Below are 18,447 nucleotides of genomic sequence, written 5' to 3'. Positions count from 1 at the left end.
GTGAAATTACAGTAAATTGCTGTAAGTACATTTCACAGTATATTGCTGTAATCCTTACTGTGAAAGTCATGCAAAACTTATCCAATAATCTATTGTGAATTCACAGCGAAAAATTTTTCAGTGTATCCAATAACCTCATTTTATTATGCCTGTATTAGCACTGCATCTTGCATGCATTATGGAATAGTGCACTCACAGTCATGATGTTCCAAACTGAGGAAATACAGGTAAAAATTGACTGCCAACAATGACAGCCTTTTTTGGGCTACTATGAATCTTTGTAGGCCAATATTAACAGTTTATATCATTTAAACTGTTACATGTAAAATAAAATCATGCTCCTTTGTGTAAATTCAACAGCCATGATCACAGCTCTGCGAGCCTGTACTTAGTGGTAGTGGTGCCTTGAGATAGTGGTAAAATCAGCACACTCACAATGACAATGCTGACATGCTGATTGTCAGCAGGTGTAATGCTTACCATGTTCACTTAATTTAGCAAATTTGCTTATTAGCACTTAACACAAAGTACAGTTTCAGCCTGATGGAATATCATCAGTTGAATTCTTTACACTTAGAATGTCTGTACAAAATTTTATGGCAATCCATTCAATGGTTGCCAAGACATTTTACCAAAAGCCAAAAATGTCAACCTGCTGGTGGTCTGGGGACCATGAAGTAATCCATCCAAGATCCACAGACTGACTGAGTGACTGACTGACTGACTGACTGACTGACTGACTGACTAACTGACCAACACTGCCCTCAATAGATCCATACCACTGGCACAGATAAAAAGTGAATGAAATTTTTCTCAAGATTAGAATTCACTCAGTTTGCTTCTTTTATGATGATCACCTGGATGTCAGGGGTTTTCCATCCCCTTATTTAGCGCTGTATCATTGGTTGATTGGAATTGCTGCTGTAATAAGGTCCAGTCTGTGAGGGTAGGGGATGTGCTTGCATAAATACAGACATTCAGGACCAACAAAGCCTCCCTTGTTTTTTTCTCACTATTATATAGACGTCAAAATAGTTTAAACAAAGGAAAACAAATAACTCCACAGGTTGGGATGTTTACAGAATAAGTGGCATCAGGCCAGCACAGACCTGAGCAAAATATTTATATCCATGTATCTACCCCAGGATAACTTTTACCATAAATCAAATGTATCAACATTTAACGAGAGAAAGGTTGATGTGTGCACATGTTTTCTGATTAATTTTAAGAAAGACAAATGATTTTGTCCTAGTTTATTTTGGGCTGTAGTCCCTATTTTGAACAAGGGTGAACTTCCTCTGCTCCCTCTATGACCAAGGTCTGAGACATGATTTAATGGGACTGCTGATAATGAAACAAATAGGTTGGCATGTCTGATTTGGAGTTGAGTGGGCACCGGTGGATGGGGCGGGCAGCTCCTCATTGCTAAATAAAGATCTGCTTGATGGATACACTAGGTTAACATAAATCAGGATATCCCCATCAGGAGTGACGAAGTGCACCATTGTTTTGGTTCAAGTGGGCAGCCATCCTGACAGACAGTGTATATTGGACATGGGAGAGGACAGGAGGTTCTCTCCATTGAATCTTGCCCTGATGGGTCATGTCAGAACGGGTTATTTCTATGTAGTTACACAATGTGCTGGCTGACATGGCCACAACCAAAACCATCTAAACTGGGACATGATAAAACATGTTGGACGTCTGATGAAGTTGACACTTTTTTAACTGACCCTCAGTTTGATATGTGACTCAATAATCCTCATTAAATTATTCAAAAGTAGTCATTTTAAATCAAGAAATTTCAAAAACAAGGCATGAGTTGAGTGTTCCCGGAATTAGGGTTAAAGCTGTCAAGACACACAAGAATTATTTGAAAATGATCAAAATTAAAATTTTGCCATTTTCTGCTGTACTGTACTCATTGGTCTGATGAAAAAGTTGAAGGAGAAATCCTCTTAAAAGCTCTGAAAACAAAATTAAAAAAAAATCTAAATAAAATTGGGAGATCTAAAGCACTGCCCGGTAAACAAATGTAATTTCATTTTAATTGGTTTTGCTTGGTTTCAGTGACTGTTGATACTGCTAACAGGTCTGAGCACATAACTGTTCACTGTCTCTACAATAAAGCAACTGATTTGGTCAGCACTGATCCATATGATAGACAATGAGGGTAAAATAGTATTCAGGTTGAAAATGGAGATAACTATAGTTATTCTCTGAAAGAATAGTTTGACATTTTTAGGACTCCACTTATTCCCTTCTCTTGCCAAGAGTTGGATTAGAACATGGCTACCACTTTCATGTGTATCCACTAAATATGGAGCCAGAGCCTGTTAAGTTGAACTGAACACAGGACCCAAACAGCACATTTAAAGCAGAGAGGACATAGACTGGGAAAGGTTCAATGTCTTTTAATCTTACTTATTGTCAAAAACAGACTAAGGCAGTCAAGAGATTTCAAGGTTTGGGTTGATCTTAAAGAGGAGAAGGTGAAACGGATGTTGATCGAGTTTCCCTCCAGGACGCGGACTGACATGGCAGGGATGAGGACAGGTGAGGGCAAGGCACCTGAGCATACATACAAAAAGCAAATTCAGGAAGGCAGGCAAGCAAGCAAAACTGATCAAAACATACTTATTATAGACAAATAAGCCAGGGCTTATATACTGTGATGGCAGATGAGCCTTGATTGAATGACTGAATTGATTGAGAGGGGAAACACAAGAAAAAAGGAAAAAAGGGGGAAAACTGTGTGTTCTAATTGAGCCAGCAGGCCATTACCCTAGCTTATCAGAAAGACTGAATGCAGTTGGGAACAACTAGCTCTGCTCTTAACGGTAAATGAAAAAAAAAATCCACCTAGCAGTGTCTAAGAAGAGCACACAGCATCAGTAGAGACAGCTCCCACCCAAACTGTTTGCCCCCCTGCCATCTGGCAGGAGGTTTAGGAGCCTCTGTTCCCACACCAGCAGGCACAGGAACAGCTTCTTCCCCAGAACTGTTACCCTGCTGAACACCGTCCCCCAGCAGCCCCCAGCTCCACCACCCTCCCATGGACACTGACACCCCCCTCTTACCACCCCACACCCCACCTTACACATGCACGTGTCATAGTTTCATAAGAATTACTTGCACTAGCTGCTCATGCCTCAGGGACACTGTAAAAAGGACACTGTTAATCACTTTGCTTCCTAAAGTTGTTTTCATCTGTGAGTGCAAGGGACTGTAAATAAGTAATACATAAATGCAAGTTAGTAATATAGTGAGGTCTTCAACTTCTGGCTTCTGCAGTCAGGGCCGCCCAGCTCTGGATCTCCCTGCCTTAAGATCTGACGATTGCAGAAACTGACATCTTTTAAATCACTTCCTAAAACTTATCTTTTACTTTCCTTTTCTTTGCTTTTACTAATGCTACATTTTACTCCTGACATGTCATGTCTGTTTTATTATTTATTGTGGTGCTTATCTTTTTTGTTGGGTATTTTATTTCTATATTATTTTAATTATCTAATTTTATATGTCTCAGTCCTGAAATGTTTTAATCCTGGTTCAACCATGTAAAGCACTTTCTAACGTTGTCGACAGTAATATAAGGGAAAAATGCACAGCCACTGAAGCTGTCCTTTAAAGGAGTGTGAAACAAGGTGAACCAGGCTTTCTCTCTTTTTACAGATTGACACTAATTCTCCTGCCTTCATGTTAGAGCTGGACAGCAGTAGCTGGCTGATGTCTGATTTAATGGTTAATATTTCAGTGAGCTGGTATATTAGTCCCATGGATTGAATTATAGGTATTGATGTATTGAGTGGAGCAGGAGAGAAACAACTGTGCAGTGGCCTCATCAAGACTAAATAAGCCCTAGTGCTCAGAAATGACCTCAAACAAGTGCCTCTCTCAGCTACAACACTCATTTTAGATATGTGGAACTCCGCATTAGAAGCAAACAAACAGAAAAGAGTGGAACCATGAAAATGCATCTCAGTGTGAACAAAGACAGGGCATGGCTTGCTTCCGAAAACAAACAGCAAATACAGCCAGATGGATTTTCCATTGTAGAGCTGTGTTAATGAGAGGAAGCAGGGGAGTGCTTCCCAGGGATTGCATTGTGATACTGTGGACTGTTCCACCTTCAACAGCTTGATCGAGGGAAACCTCCAAGAGTTTGGCCCTCATTCCTACCTGCCCTCCTCAGTCAGAGATGGTAATCCCCGTCTGGGATACTTGGAAAACAGCAGTTCAGCATCCGCCCTCAGCCCGCTATATGAAAGGATGTCTGATAATGCTCTTAGATATACATATGACTCAGTAGCCACATTGCCAAACTTAACATTCAGTTGATGCCAACTTCACTTAATGTCCTTCCTCTGTTCCACAAATTCGTGGAACATATTGAAAATAAAAACAAGTGCATGGTGCAGTCCAAGGTCAGCGATATCTGAGATCTATTGTTGGTAACAGATAAACAGCTTTAAGAAATGTTAAAGGATGTCTTTTTTTATATATGAGTCTTTCCCATTTACAAGTTTGCACGCTGATTATATTTAGCCATGTACTGAACACATGTCAATAAGAGGAAGATGCTGCAGGACTAAACATACTGCATTTAAGACAGACAGTCAAAAACATCTCATTTGTGAATGCAACAAAGCTGCAAGGAGCATTGCTGTTACATGTAATTAACTCATCTCTGAGCAACTGGCCATCATGAATGTCATTAAATCTGGAGTCAAACTGATAGACAGTCCACTTCTACACATCTGCAGTGGAGTCTCTTATCTAATTACTGTACTCTTACTGTCAAAAATAATTATAATAATTTCAAATCTTATCATATAGAGTATATACTATATATACTGTACTTGGAATTGCATAAGTACAAAAATTAAATGTATCTACTAAAATTAGTTTTAAAACAGATTAAATATTTTATTGCCCATTCTGATGTTTTCTAAGAAGTTAAAATGAATTCAAAAGTACATTAAAAGTCATTAATGGGCAAACCTAGCCATAAAACACACAAGCAAGAGGTGATTGTCAACAGAAAGTATCAGAGAAAAAACATGACGGCTCCATATTTACCCAACCTTCAAATTCCCCTCAATTATAGCTTCAGTTTGCAGAATGATGGATGTGCAAAGTTTGACACTAGAAGACTGCTTTCATATTCAGCTGCAGAAGGAGGAAAGTTTCTCTTTGCTTAACCTAAATCTCAGTTTAAGATACACAAGCAGGATTTTGTGCCATCACAAGTTGGGAAGAATATCATGGTTCTCCAAAGTATGATGTCAAGACTTGAAAAACTTCACTGCACACACAGTGATGCGGGAGACATCTTCAGGTAAACTTTTGAAATGAATAATATTTACATATTTATAGATTCTGAATACTGAATGAGGGTGAAAGAGAAAATGTAAGAATTTCTAAGTGGGTAATTGAACCATATCTAAAAATATTTTTTTTATTTTATTATTTTTATATGTTTTTATATGTGAAAGGGATCTTTAACCTCTCTCATTTTGCTGTTTTTTGCTATTGTATCTAGGTGGTTCTTTAATAGATCAAAGGAAAAAGGTAAAGATTTGGCACTTTTCATTTCTTTAATGGTTCTAACTGAAATGTAGGTGTGACACATTTGAAAAGGAAGTAGTTTAATACTAAATTGTGTTTCAAATTCAGGTTTTCCACAAAATATCAACAAAATCTAATACATAAATTAATTGGATCACCATGATCACCTGAGGACCATCATGTCCTGTGGGGGACCTGTGACCATATTTTACCTGCTGATGATGAGGATGATGAGGTGCTTACATACTCCAACAAGCTCTAAAATCCATCAATCTGACATCAGAAGTCAGGAATAATGTCTTTATTTCAAAAGCAGCCAGCTGGTCATTCAAATTTGGAGCCAGTGAGTCGCAGAGGTCAGTGTGTACAATGATCTCTGCTGAGGCTGGTTGACTTTGTTTTGAGAAGCCCATGAGCAGCTTTGACATGAAAAAGCTCCATGGCTGCTGCACCTTCACTCTGGACCGCAGAGGGGAAGTTCCCTCCTAGCGCATAAAGTAAACTTGGCTCTAATAAAAGCATCCGTTGGCACCTTGGTGGACAACAGGAAATCTTTGTTTATTGAAAAACATCCCGTTGTTGGCCTCAGGGTGTATGAACCCTCTTGTTGTACAGTGGCAGAGGGTCATAAAGTAGCCATGGTGGAGCCCCATATTTCAACCTCTCAGTTTTTTGAACAAAGCTGTCATATCCTTAAGATAAACAACCTAGGAATAAAGTATGTATGTATATGTACTGGCAGCATTGGTTCTGCATCAGACCTCTTTTTGTCGAAGTGGTTTTTGGTATGTATTGTTTAACACACTGTTGCTGCAGACTTAGTGTCTGAGACTCCCGTGTTCAGGGGCCACAGGACAAAGTTAAAAGTTGAAAGAGTAAGACAATTGTACGACAACATATCTATTCTAAGAGTATGCAGACAACTCTCCCGTTTTCACATGATATACGGAATACGGAATTTATACTCACAATGACAGAGCTGCTGAATCTGTTTAGTCTACCCAGTCAATGGGTTTTTATTATGTTTCCAGCAACAGATCCATTTCATTCACAGTGAGAGTTCAACACATTTACATTTACATACACTATATCCTCACATACATATGGTCTATATAACAGAGAATGGGCATATATGGTTGGGTAAATACATGTTAAACAGCAAAACATCATATGGCATTGCATCTCCTAGCAGTTGTTTCTGCCATGATATGGAGGAATATAAGGCTAGAAAAGACAAGTTACATTTTTAGGATTACTGATACCACTTATTTACTTCTGTAGATGTGTTGATCAACATAAAAATACTACAAATCCTGGTGAGCTATGATGATACACAATCTGTTTCACATTTCCATTAAAAATGCACATCTGGTGATGGAGACATGTCAATAAGTCTGTTAGCGTGTACAGTACTAGGAGTACCTCAAGTCAAGTTTCATTAAGTGGCTGGTAATATCATTTGATACAATCAGTTTTTGGTCAAGGTGCATGTACATCTCATCAGTATCTTCACAGTATGACTGTGGCTGCTCTCCTAACCCCAACAACAGCTAATCTTCTCTGTGAAGTTTATTTATGTCTTCCACATTCTGGCTCTCAACAGGTTGATGTGTTGCATTTCTAGCACTTGTTCTGCAGTTCCGCCTTGGACGGTGCTCTGAGAACCAGTTGGAGACAGTCATGGCGAGGCGGAGGAGACCCAGGCTGATGCAGTGCACCTCTGAGGTGATGGGGATGTCGGAAAAGAGGGCATGGTCCCGGCACATGAGGGCATTTCGGCATTCAAAGTCTTTGACGATGTTGAGGATCTCCTGGCGCTCTGCCTGCCGCATCATCCCTCGTATGTTCAGCAGGGTGGAGACATGCTTCTTCCTGCAGAGAGGAAGGATACAGGGAGGAAGGGGGGTAGATGGGTGTTAATGGAAATTGGGTCTGTTTGGTGTCGTAAAAGGCTGTCATGACTTTGATTAACAGTCACATTTCTCTGAGTCATAGCATCTGTTTCTGGGAAGGGACAGAATGAGGTGGTTGTTTTCACAAAACTCATTTCATAAGGGTTTTATAATATATTAATGGTTAATAAAGAATTTTTAATACTTTATAGATTATTGTACACTTTTGTTGTGCGCTTGTACATACAATTTAAATTTTTACAAAGATGAATTAATTTTCATACTATTTTAATTTTGTTTTTTCTAAGCATTATTTTTCATACTAGTATTTTGACACAACTTTAGGACCATGTGACATTGCATTTCACCATATATATATATGACTTGAATCCTTGTTTAGTCAAGTTGTGAAAAATTCTTTTGGCTGGTGTTTATGCCCTCTATTTGGTAATAATTCAATTGTAAATGCTGGTAAACGGATTTCTCATTTTCTACTAAGCAGGTAGAAGTGTCACAAACATGGGTTTTACAATAATTCATTAAATCTTCAGTTGGTCTTCTTGTTGAAGTACTGTTCAAGTGATGAAGTGCTAACTAAGATCTGGAGACTCAGAGGTTGGTTAAAAACTGATTAATTGCTTCAAACTATTCAACAATGCCTTGTACAGTTTTTGGAACAGCTGGAGTTAAGGTACGTGTTTAAATTAAGGCAAAATATCCATGTGTGAAGGATTGATGTGTATGCCCATGTGTAGCCACATAATGAAGCACCCACAAAACTCATGGAAGGCCGGCAGCCTTTGATGTCCTAAAATACCAGCAGGGGATGCCATACAGTAAACAAAAGGGTTGAGTCAAGCAGTGAGTTAGCATGTCTCTGGGTCTGAACTACTATGTTTTGCTCTCCTCTTCCACACCTCTCCCTCTTTGATTCCAAGTGTGGCACCAGTCTGTCTCCTGCAGGGTGGCAGGAACAGGAAGTACTCGGCGGCAGTTTCCTGGCTAAATCCAGAGGGTTATGCGTCACACGCGGTCATAGGTTGCCAACTATCACCTGAGTCTGAATCCGTGCACAAACAGGCCCCCAACCCCACCCCCACCCCCTGTCCCTGGGGCCTCTCAACTTCATCCATTCTCAAACAGACCCGTGCTCCTTTCCAAAAATAGCACAGTTAATGTAGATACATTTCTGTGCTTCTTTTCCTTGTTTTGATCCATTGTGACAAAAACAACAACAAAACAAAAAAACTCCATACATAGTCTTACATTTTCCTTGCTTTGGCTAAGTGCCAAGAACAGCATAGTGAATGTGTAGCACTAAGCATAAAAGAATATAGGACCTTTGGGGGTACAGTAAAGAGAATATCTGTTTTTATAGATGCTTCCTGGCTGAAATAGAAATGTTCCAACACTGTTACTTTGTTAAACCCCTCACCGTATATCTGGAAACTCTTTCACCAGGACAGCAACCTCCATCTGGATGGAGGGAGTGTCCTCAAGGAGAATGATGTCAGCAAGGTGGCAGATGATGCTGTCCAACCAGGATGAACTTGATTCCTGAAGTAGAGAGAAGACAAAGATGGTATCAACACTTCAATTACTGTGCAACAAGTGTTTATTATATAACAGAACTTAAAATTCATCATTGGGTTTTCTTTGGAAGCTTGTTCAACTAAATGTAAAGTTCACAGCATTTGTTATTTGTTATCACTGTTCATCCAAATGGTTTCTTATTCTGAAAGTGTGTTTTTTTAAGATTAAACCAGCATGTGAACAATCAAACCTTCAGAGGAAACACAAATTAATACCTCTAAGGGCCAAAGGCCAAACATTTAAGTCATTTACTAAGTGAATAACAAACTCCACCTCTGTTTTTCTAGGTCCTGTTTTTCTTCAAACTCTCAGAATTCTTTGGCTTGGCAGTCACTAAAAATAACAACAGCTTTTTTGGACAGCCATTAACTCCCCCCCACACACACACACACACACAAATTCCCAGTTTCCACAGATACTTCATCCTACTCCTCGGCAAAAAAGGCCATCAAGGCCATCCCAGAGCCACATCAAAGCTAGCCAGCTGACAGGAACAGGAAGTTCCTTCTGAACACAGCAGCTTCCTGTTGTCAGCCGAGGTGACGGACACTTGTTTGAACTCACGCACAGAGAGCAGGCAACTGCCACACTGTCAGTCCTAGTTGTTTTACACCCTCTTGCCCCCTCTGGCAAGTGCTAACGTAAGCCCACTTCATCCATCTCCATCTCACTGACGGCAGCCATTTTTCAGAGCTCAGTGTATCAACACTGTCTGAGTTATTCCTGACCTAGGAAGTTTGAGGGTCAGGTTCCATTCACAGCCACCAGACTCTGCATTCCCTGCGCCAGCACTCCTCAGTGATTCTACGAATCAGCATTTTGGAATTGTTTATAATACTCAGTGTCTCCAAAATAGCAATTATTAGTTCATTTTGGATGCTTTGGATTTTGTTCTCCTTCTAGGGGTCAGAAGAGTTCTTTGTCTCACTCAAGTATACGTGAGGTCAAATCAGACTAAATGTGTAATTTTTAATGACTCTGCCTGATTCAAGTAGAGACTTACCAGATCCTTAAAGAGTCCTTTCAGGTGTTTGGCTTCATCTTGTAGGCGGAAAGCCATCCTCTTCCTCATCTTGGAGGATGTGCAGATGACCCGTCCCCGCATGATGGCTCGGACATATTCCACCAAGACCCGCCGGTGCACCTCACCCACCAGCGTCTGTTAGTCATTCATAAAGTGAATCACTAACTGGTTACATATAATCTTCAAGCAAACACCACCTGTTTGATCCAATGATGTTACCTGATAAGGTGGAGAGTCCATCCTTCTGAACTTCTTGAAGTGTTGTTTAATGCTCGCTTCAATGGCCTCAAAGGCCTCGGTGTTGTTCAACCATTTTCTCTTTATCAGTTTGTCAAAGAAAGGCTGAAACAACATACCAAGGTGTGATTAACAGAGTACACAAACAAACTATATTTACTCAAGTGCTATACTTAAGTGCAATGCTGAGGCTTGTTCTTAAGTATCTGCATTTTTTGCTTACAGCACTACATTTATCTGATAACTGTAGTTACTAGTCATTTTTGCAGATTTTACACAATATTATTTTTTATAATGACTCAGCTCTCACAACTTTTACTAATGGAATGGAATATTGTTTACATTGTGGGATCACTTTTTCTACTTGGTAAAAGATCTGAATACATTTTCACCACTAAGGAACTGACAAACTCCAGAGATGTGAAACTGCATATACACAGATTACTCTGTCTCAATACTGAGTATTTAAGGGATTTTTGCAAATGTGTCAGACCATTGTTTTATGAACTATTTTCCAGCTTCTTTTAACAAGCTATACTGTATCATGGTTGCAAGCATTTTTTTCCACAATCACCTCCTCTGTGGAAACCTGATTGATTGTCTTTGACAAGTTTCAACTCAGAAAACTAGGAAGAAGTGTTTTTAGGTCATGTCATTTAAAGTCATACAGTCAAAACTTACTAAATCATATATCCTGTGCATTGTGGGAGCCTTGTTAAAAAGAAATAAACTTTAAGATGGGACTTGCTCTTGACTTACTCACCCTGATGTGTTCAAACAGTCTGTCAGTCAGAACCCTTACGGACTGGTTGATGATCCTGTCTAGGGAGGAGTTGGCTCTCTGTGCCGACTCTTCGCTGCCCTGTGGGTCACACTGCCTGCAGCGCTCCACTAAGGATCTACAGGATACACACGAGATGTGAAGCTGAAGTTTCACCAAATTAGTGCAATTCTTTAAAACAGAAATGTAAAAACTACAAATGTTCAGTTGAATAATGAATTATTTATCTACCTGAGAGGAGGGCAGCAGTTGACCAGAGCTATAGTCCTGGAAACATATCCGTCCCCTCGATCTCCAAATTCTGCTTGAGTCTCATGAAACATCCCCACCTTCCTCTGGAAACTGGACACACAGACGTTTTATGAGAGTATACTCAATGCTAATACAAGCTATAAATTAATAATCATGTCCCGTGCTGTAAAAACACTGGGGCTTGCCCAAAAATTTCAATAAAGGTCTACAAAAAAAATAGTCCATGCTCCAACATTGGTAGTACTCTACTTTGCACCTACTGGATTATTGTGTCTCTCTGATAGCACACACTCACTTGTAGAGAAAGTCAGACAGTCCAATTAGACTACAGCGAGCCACTCTTGCTCCTAGAAACTGGTTCACAGATGTAGATCTGTCCAAGTCCACCTTCAGTCTCTGGAATTGAGAAAGACATGTGTAATGAGATGACTGTATATTAGGCTAAAAAACATTACTAAAATCATAAAAAAGTCAGTATTCAAGAGGTTTTTCAAGTGAAAATGACATGTGAAAATGTACCTGGATAACTGAGCGTGCCAGGTGGGACTGGTACTCTTCTATGTGCAAAGTCTGGGCCCATCTTCTCTCCTCTTCATCCAGAACCTGAATCAGCTCTATTGTCACCTTCTCCTGTAAATGCAGCATAAAATTAAAATGTGTCTTCTATCAAGATATCAAGATTACAGTGGTGTGTTAATAAGATTTCTTACCCTGACAATACTGATGCAGTCTTGTTCCAGTCTGTCGACTGTGTCTTGGGGCAGAATGGGTTCCAGCAGAGTATAGCTGATTGGTGTGGTTGTGCCAATGGTTCCTAGGACATCCCTGAGAGACAAAGGAAGTTCATTTTCAGAGTATGATATACCATTATTGAACGGGAGTGTCCAGGTTTGCTGACTGTCCCACCTGTTGTAAATGTTGTAGAACCAGTCCAGTAATGAGTAGACATCTGTGACCTGCAGCGTGCCGCTTGTAATGGTCTGAAGACGTTTGGCCACGGCTTGATGGTAACTTTCCAAATACACTTGGAAGGCAGAAAACTCTTCTGGGTAAATGGATACAGCATTCCTCCTTGCTGCATCCAGGTCATCCACCATCCGACTTCTCAGGCGCTCCAGGTACGTGGCCAGCTGGCCCGCCTGGGTGTCTACCTGATGTGGCAGGCTCCAGTCTGCAGCCTCAGCCACAGCTTGTCTCCACTTTGTCTTCAGTCGCCGGGGACGCTGGCTGGGCTGGATCTGGGTGCCAGCTCGCTCTGGTTTGGTTTCCTGTCTCAAGGCCCAGGCAGCATCAGCATGCTCCTCCTGTTGGATTACTAACACCACCAGCCCAAGGTTGGGACCAGCGCTGGGCTGGCGGAGGGACTCCCGCACTACATCCCACATTTCTCTCTGCAGGGCCTCATACAGGAGCTCCACATCCTTAGCCTTACGCCGGCTCGAGTCCAGTGTTGCATTGGAGCTGAGGAAGTCATCTAAGGAGGATGACAAGGGGATCACGCCAGGAGGGGTGCTAGGACAAATGGTGGGAGTAAGGCTGGGAGTAGTTGTAGTTGGCAGGAGAGACAGCAGCTCACACTCTCGCTCCAGCTCCTGAATGTGTGTGTCAGCCAGGAGAAGGTCCCTGTGGTTGACCAACTGTAGGATCTCTAGTACTGTGAGGAGCAAGGAGAGAAAAAGTTTATTTGCAAGAGTCACAAAACAGAGGGTTGACCAACAAACAGGGAAAGGGTATATCTGTTTTTCTGGTTATCAGGTAGTTGTGCTTATTTGTTGCTCATTCCACATTCTTCTATTCCTAGTGAGGTTCCCTGTGGAGTCTGTGAACAGTAACTTGGTTGAACTTATATCGAGAGGAACCTGAATCTGCAGGAAGTGTGGTCATTTCCTGATTTCACAGTCTGGTGGTGATTGAACCCAGTGACTAAGGGATCTGGGATCCTCTCAGCCTCATCACGACAGTTCTCTACGATTGGGAAAAGTACTGCCAAAGCTTGACGAGGAAGAACAAAGTTCTCTAATATACCCAAAACTCCTTGCAAAGATTCTTCTAGGTCATTTGATACATAAAAATGTTTTTTGATCAGGACCTGGATTTTTTTTACATGTGATATTTCCTTGATTGTTACCTGAGAGGGGCTCTCTGGTTTTTACCACCAGTTCTTCCTCCACTGTTTCCTCCTCAGTCTCTTGGGATGCCTTGTCTGACATGGATTCCCTCTTCAGCTTGCCCAGACTGATCCTGAGGAAGGAGGGCCGCCTGGAAGCCTCCTCCTCATTGTCTGTGTTCAGGTTTCTGCAGGGAAGGCTTTCTCTGCGCTCCTCCTTACGTCGACCTGTAAAGCTGGACAGTATCCACAGCAGCAACAAAGAGCATGAATGACTGCCACCAAAGGACTTTGAATAAGATACATGATCAGACTGCATTATTTGCATATACAGGGATGTATGAATAGGGATGACAATTATGAGACCTGAGACATGAAGTTTGTATTGTACTGTACAATGTGGCCCAGTATCAACTATGTTTGGAATGTCACATATTCACACATCTGTTAAACTGTGCTGCTGCAAGCATGTCTGCCCCAGTTAAAAATAGTCGCAGTCAGTGAGCACAGCAAGTAAACATGTCACTAAAAAACAAAAGAGGTTCCCATATATCAGCAAGGTGCTATAGCATATTACATAACTCCTCAGGAAACAGGCACACTTAAACGCCTTTCTATGACTGACTAGTGACAGTAAAAACGTCTCCTCTGGGACTCAGAGGTGAATCCATCACACTCTTAGAACTCAACTGTTCAAAAAGGCCTTGACCCTCGAATTTGTGTAGCATTTTTTCTTACAGCTTCATTACTGTGTTGTTTGGCTTTTTTGCGGGTGTCCTTTTGATTTCTGGTGATTTCTGTTGATGTTATGGGATGGTATTTGCTGTTGCAGTTGATTCCTGAAAATGTGTTTTAGTAAGTAGGGAAGCTTTTTCTACAATGTTATTTTATATAGTACCATGGTTCCATTAAAATGTAAAAATGCTTTACATTTTTCCTTTTTTTTCCTTTTTAATCTTATAAAATCAGGTTGAGTTCATACAGTACTGTACAATAATGCCAGTCTTAATAGATTTCATGAAGTGGAGATCTTCACTTTTTCTCTGTGCTCCACAAAATGCCATCCACAACTACTGATGAAGCATTTAAAAGTTTTACCCTTTATAGAAATCCAAATTCTTCACAGTTCAATGATACCATACCAATGATACCATAGCTAAAGTCTCATAAAATTTGAACTCTTCTTCCTCCCCACCCCTCCTCACCGGAGCAGGGTCATAATTCCTTCAGAGCTCCTGCGTAGTCTTTTCCTTTTCTCCCTCTCTGGTGAGAGAGTATTTGAGTCTCCAGGGCTGTAGTGGGGAGAGTTGCTCCCCCATACATTGCGCCCTGATATACGGAGCCCCTTCCCCAGTTTTCCAAGGGTTTTGAGGGGCGACACTCCACAGATCCGCTCCAGGGTCCCCCTGAGGGGCTTCCCTTTAGGATTCCCTGCCCCATGTCTCTCTGCGTTCACCTCATTTTCCTCCTCTTCACCATCACGCGAGGACCTGAGCTGGAGGTTACCCCTGACCTCCCCCATGATGAGACCCATGTCACCTCCATTCCTCTCATCCTCATCCAGGTCCACATCCTCAAATGGGTTCAGGTTCTTGTTCAGATCTTTCAGGTCATTCAGGTCCTTTAGATCATTGAGATGATTCAAGTCCCTGAGGTCCAAGTCTAGCCGAGGCAGGATCAGGTCACCATTTACTCTAGGGAACTCATGGCAGCTCTTGGATCTTCCCGGGAGCTTCTTCAGAATGGGCATGGTTGCACTTGGGATTTTTTTTAACAAACTGCAATAAAAGAAGAATGTCAATTTCGGTCAAAAAGTTAAATCAAACAACAGTTTTAGAAAGAATTACTTTTTCTGACAATTACTCAAAAACTACCTGCTGCTTACTGGTAATTTAAAATTGGGGCAAAACACAACCCATAGGAATATGGCATGGAAATATTAATTAATAATAGAGTGCTAGTAAACAGTATATCTTGCAAAATACCCCGATACAAAAGACAAGACTCTGTTTCAGTGCATATTTTATGAAACATCAGCATCAGAGATTTTATGTAACAGGAGTCAAAAACATCCTTTTACATGATGGTTATGCAATGCACTTCACTAAGGCAATACGAAATATGTATTCAAAATATTACTGTGTTTTCATGTGCTGAAATACAACCATATATAAATATTTTACAATTGGAAAACAAATAATAATTAACTGAGGTGAGAAAGGTTGATCTGTAGCTTTTTGAGAAAACCCAAAGCAGTGGCAAGAGAATTATATAAAGCAGAATATTCACTGTGAATGGATTCTTTTATACAATTTTTGGATTCAGTCTATCTCTGTGACTACAAACCTGTAGTCTGTAATCTGGCTCTTTGACTGAAATTTTCTGATTATTGATTCTGTAAAGTGTGTGTTTTGAGGTTTATCAATTCTTTCTTGTACAATTTGGGGAATAATGTCAGATTTTAAAAATATCACATTTTTCTCTCTGATGCCACTTTTAAGGGTGACGTTTTTAAGATTTCTAAGACTTTTTAAAGAATTCTAAACTAAACTAACCTCTATTGATTTTGTTCTGATACCATTTTTTCAGTTCTGTCCTCAAACAACACTTCCATGCCCATGTGTACAATAAAATGTTTACTGTAAACTTCAACCAAATCCACATTCATCATTCAGCACAAAATATGAGGCACTAGCAGTCTGTGTTAGCCAAATCAAGTGGTGTTTCTGTTATGAAATTTCTTCTTTGTGTTCCTATCTGCTGCAGCTCAGTAAGGAAACACTGTTTGGGGAACATCAAAAGGAAAACTGTTTAAAACACCTATACCTGCATATTATCCAAAGAGTTCCAATACATTTATTATCTATAAACTGATCCAAGATTAAGGGTGTGGGAAAATAATCATGCTCTAAATGCTCGTATTTAGACTTACAACTTTAGCTCCTTGGCATATAGCATATCTGCAGGCATCTTGAAAGCAAAAACAATATCAATTTTAGAATTTGTACAGAGAATTCATGTCCACCTTCCTTTAATTACATTTTCAGAAACCACATCTATTTTCTTTGTGTACGGCAGGGTTGTGTTCTTCCCTAAGCACTGTAGTTTAGTCAGTAGTCATTTAGTCATTATATGGAGAGGCAGATAAATATCCATGACTGACAAAATGGTAATCAGTACATAGTATTTTTCATAAAAGCTGATCTTTTTCAAAAGAACTGTGATGTGAACCAAACCTAAGACTTCTAAGTTTATAGTAGATATATTTCTGTTTTGAATTGTTCGGTGATAGTTGAACTTTCTGCTTATTTATGGTATCTTTGTTAATACTCTTATAAACTGCTACTTGTTGTCGTAGGTATAAGAGAAAACTCTCCAAAAATGGAGTACAGCTGCAGTGTTGCGTTATATATATATTTTTTAATCAAACTTGAAGCATTTATCAAAAGTAACCATGCGATCTCTTACATTATGCGGTGCTATATATAGGTAAAGAAAGTGCATACTCTGTTTTCCATTCTTTTCTCAGCTTTCAGACAGTTTGCTTTTGTGGCAAGCACATGGAATTTTTAGTTTTTCTATGCTTGAGCAAGATCTTTAGACATAGTGTGTGTGCTGAAACCACTTGATAACTCCTCTTTTTACAATTCATCAGATATCTCAGAACACTGGAGGAATACATCTGCAAATGGCTGTAACAGAGTTAAGTACCAACAAAACCAACAATAGATGATATGAAGACAGCGGACATTATTAAGGAGTCTTTATACAACAGGCCAAACAAATCAATCCTCATTAAGTTCACATATAATTCTGTGAACTTAAGCCAGGATGGTCAGAATATCTTTAAAATGTCAGTTTTCTTACCATAACTGGTTCTACAAGATCACTCAACAACACAAATTCTATGAATGATAAAAAGAGTTTCAAATTTCATGAAGCCAGCAAATGGCTAAGCACCAATTCACGTGTGACTAAAATAGGTAGCTTTCTATAGAAAAACATGAGAATTGGAACATTGATCATTGAACATCAGCACACAAAACAATTCTTTCTATGTGCCCATATGAAAATTAAAGCATTAGATTCCAAACTCTAACATTTTTTGTGAATGCAGAGAATGCACCTTACCTGATGAGATTTCCTTGTTGTGTTTCAGTACAATGTCATCCTGGAGTGTGCTGGCTGTGTGGACTGCCAGGCTGTGGAGTGTGTGCTTGTGTGTGTGTGTGACTAATAAGTGTGAGAGCCTGTCCGAGTACTTGGTGACTCAAGAGAGCAATGTGGCTGCCTGTGGTTTCCTGACGGGCTCTATTGTGGTAGAAGGTGATATGTTTTCCTGAGGAAAGGCCCGTCCCGTCCTTTCTCCCTGTCCCTCAACCCCTCAACTCCCCCACCAGCCCACCCCACCCCACCCCCACCCCCCTCCCACACACACACACACACAAACACACGCGCACACACACACACACACACACACACACACACACACACACACACACATCTAGACCCTGGAGACCTTTCTAATTACACTAATTGCATTAACTACACAGTGAAGCAGGACAGAGTAGGACAGAGCATTCCTCTGCAGTACTTTATGGTTTTATCAGCTCTAAACACCCTGCCTGTTTGTTTGCATGCATGTGTGTGTGTATGCATCACCCTGACTGATTGACCCTGACTGATTTCTGTTGGAAGCAGAAAATTAACAATGATTCAGTGTCCATGGCCTTGAGTCTAAATTCCATTCATACACCATCAGTGGTGTACTTTTTCCTCTACGGAAGATTTTAAGTTTACTGACCTGAGCTAAAATGACAATCAACACTGGGGCTGCTGCTTTATAGTCTTTGCTTTACAGCAGAACTTCATGGTCACTATAGTCATGCCAAGGCTTAAATGTTACACAAAGAACAGAGCAGTAAGATACAAGAGCTGAGGGATAAATGAAAGGAGTGTGGGTGTAAATGGCTCTGTGTTGATGTGTGCA

The 18,447-nt window shown here is 40.3% G+C and overlaps 1 protein-coding gene across 1 annotated transcript; it reads right to left on the bottom strand.

Annotated features, from left to right (window-relative positions):
- Positions 1 to 6,565: 6,565 nt before the first annotated feature.
- exoc3l2a (exocyst complex component 3-like 2a) lies at positions 6,566 to 17,771 on the bottom strand. Its single transcript, XM_076749728.1, has 13 exons — positions 17,589 to 17,771; positions 14,663 to 15,235; positions 13,479 to 13,693; positions 12,257 to 13,004; positions 12,061 to 12,175; positions 11,870 to 11,980; positions 11,646 to 11,746; positions 11,330 to 11,440; positions 11,081 to 11,216; positions 10,300 to 10,422; positions 10,060 to 10,215; positions 8,899 to 9,020; positions 6,566 to 7,443 (listed from the first exon to the last, which is right to left on the bottom strand). The coding sequence occupies exons 2-13, from the start codon at positions 15,205 to 15,207 to the stop codon at positions 7,122 to 7,124; spliced, it is 2,805 nt and encodes a 934-aa protein (XP_076605843.1). The 5' UTR covers positions 15,208 to 15,235; positions 17,589 to 17,771; the 3' UTR covers positions 6,566 to 7,121.
- Positions 17,772 to 18,447: the final 676 nt, after the last annotated feature.

This window comes from Chaetodon auriga, chromosome 15 (assembly GCF_051107435.1).
Source record: "Chaetodon auriga isolate fChaAug3 chromosome 15, fChaAug3.hap1, whole genome shotgun sequence".
In the NCBI taxonomy this organism is placed as follows: domain Eukaryota; kingdom Metazoa; phylum Chordata; class Actinopteri; order Chaetodontiformes; family Chaetodontidae; genus Chaetodon; species Chaetodon auriga.
This window is presented reverse-complemented; position numbering and strand designations above follow the sequence as displayed.

Excerpts from the sequence above, each read along its gene's own strand:
- exoc3l2a (XM_076749728.1), bottom strand. The coding sequence starts at position 15,207 with ATGCCCATTCTGAAGAAGCTCCCGGGAAGATCCAAGAGCTGCCATGAG. Across the intron at positions 11,217-11,329 it reads AACTGCTGCCCTCCTCTCAG|ATCCTTAGTGGAGCGCTGCA; the intron begins GTAGATAAATAA and ends TGTATCCTGTAG. Across the intron at positions 9,021-10,059 it reads AAGGACTCTTTAAGGATCTG|GAATCAAGTTCATCCTGGTT; the intron begins GTAAGTCTCTAC and ends TCTCTACTTCAG.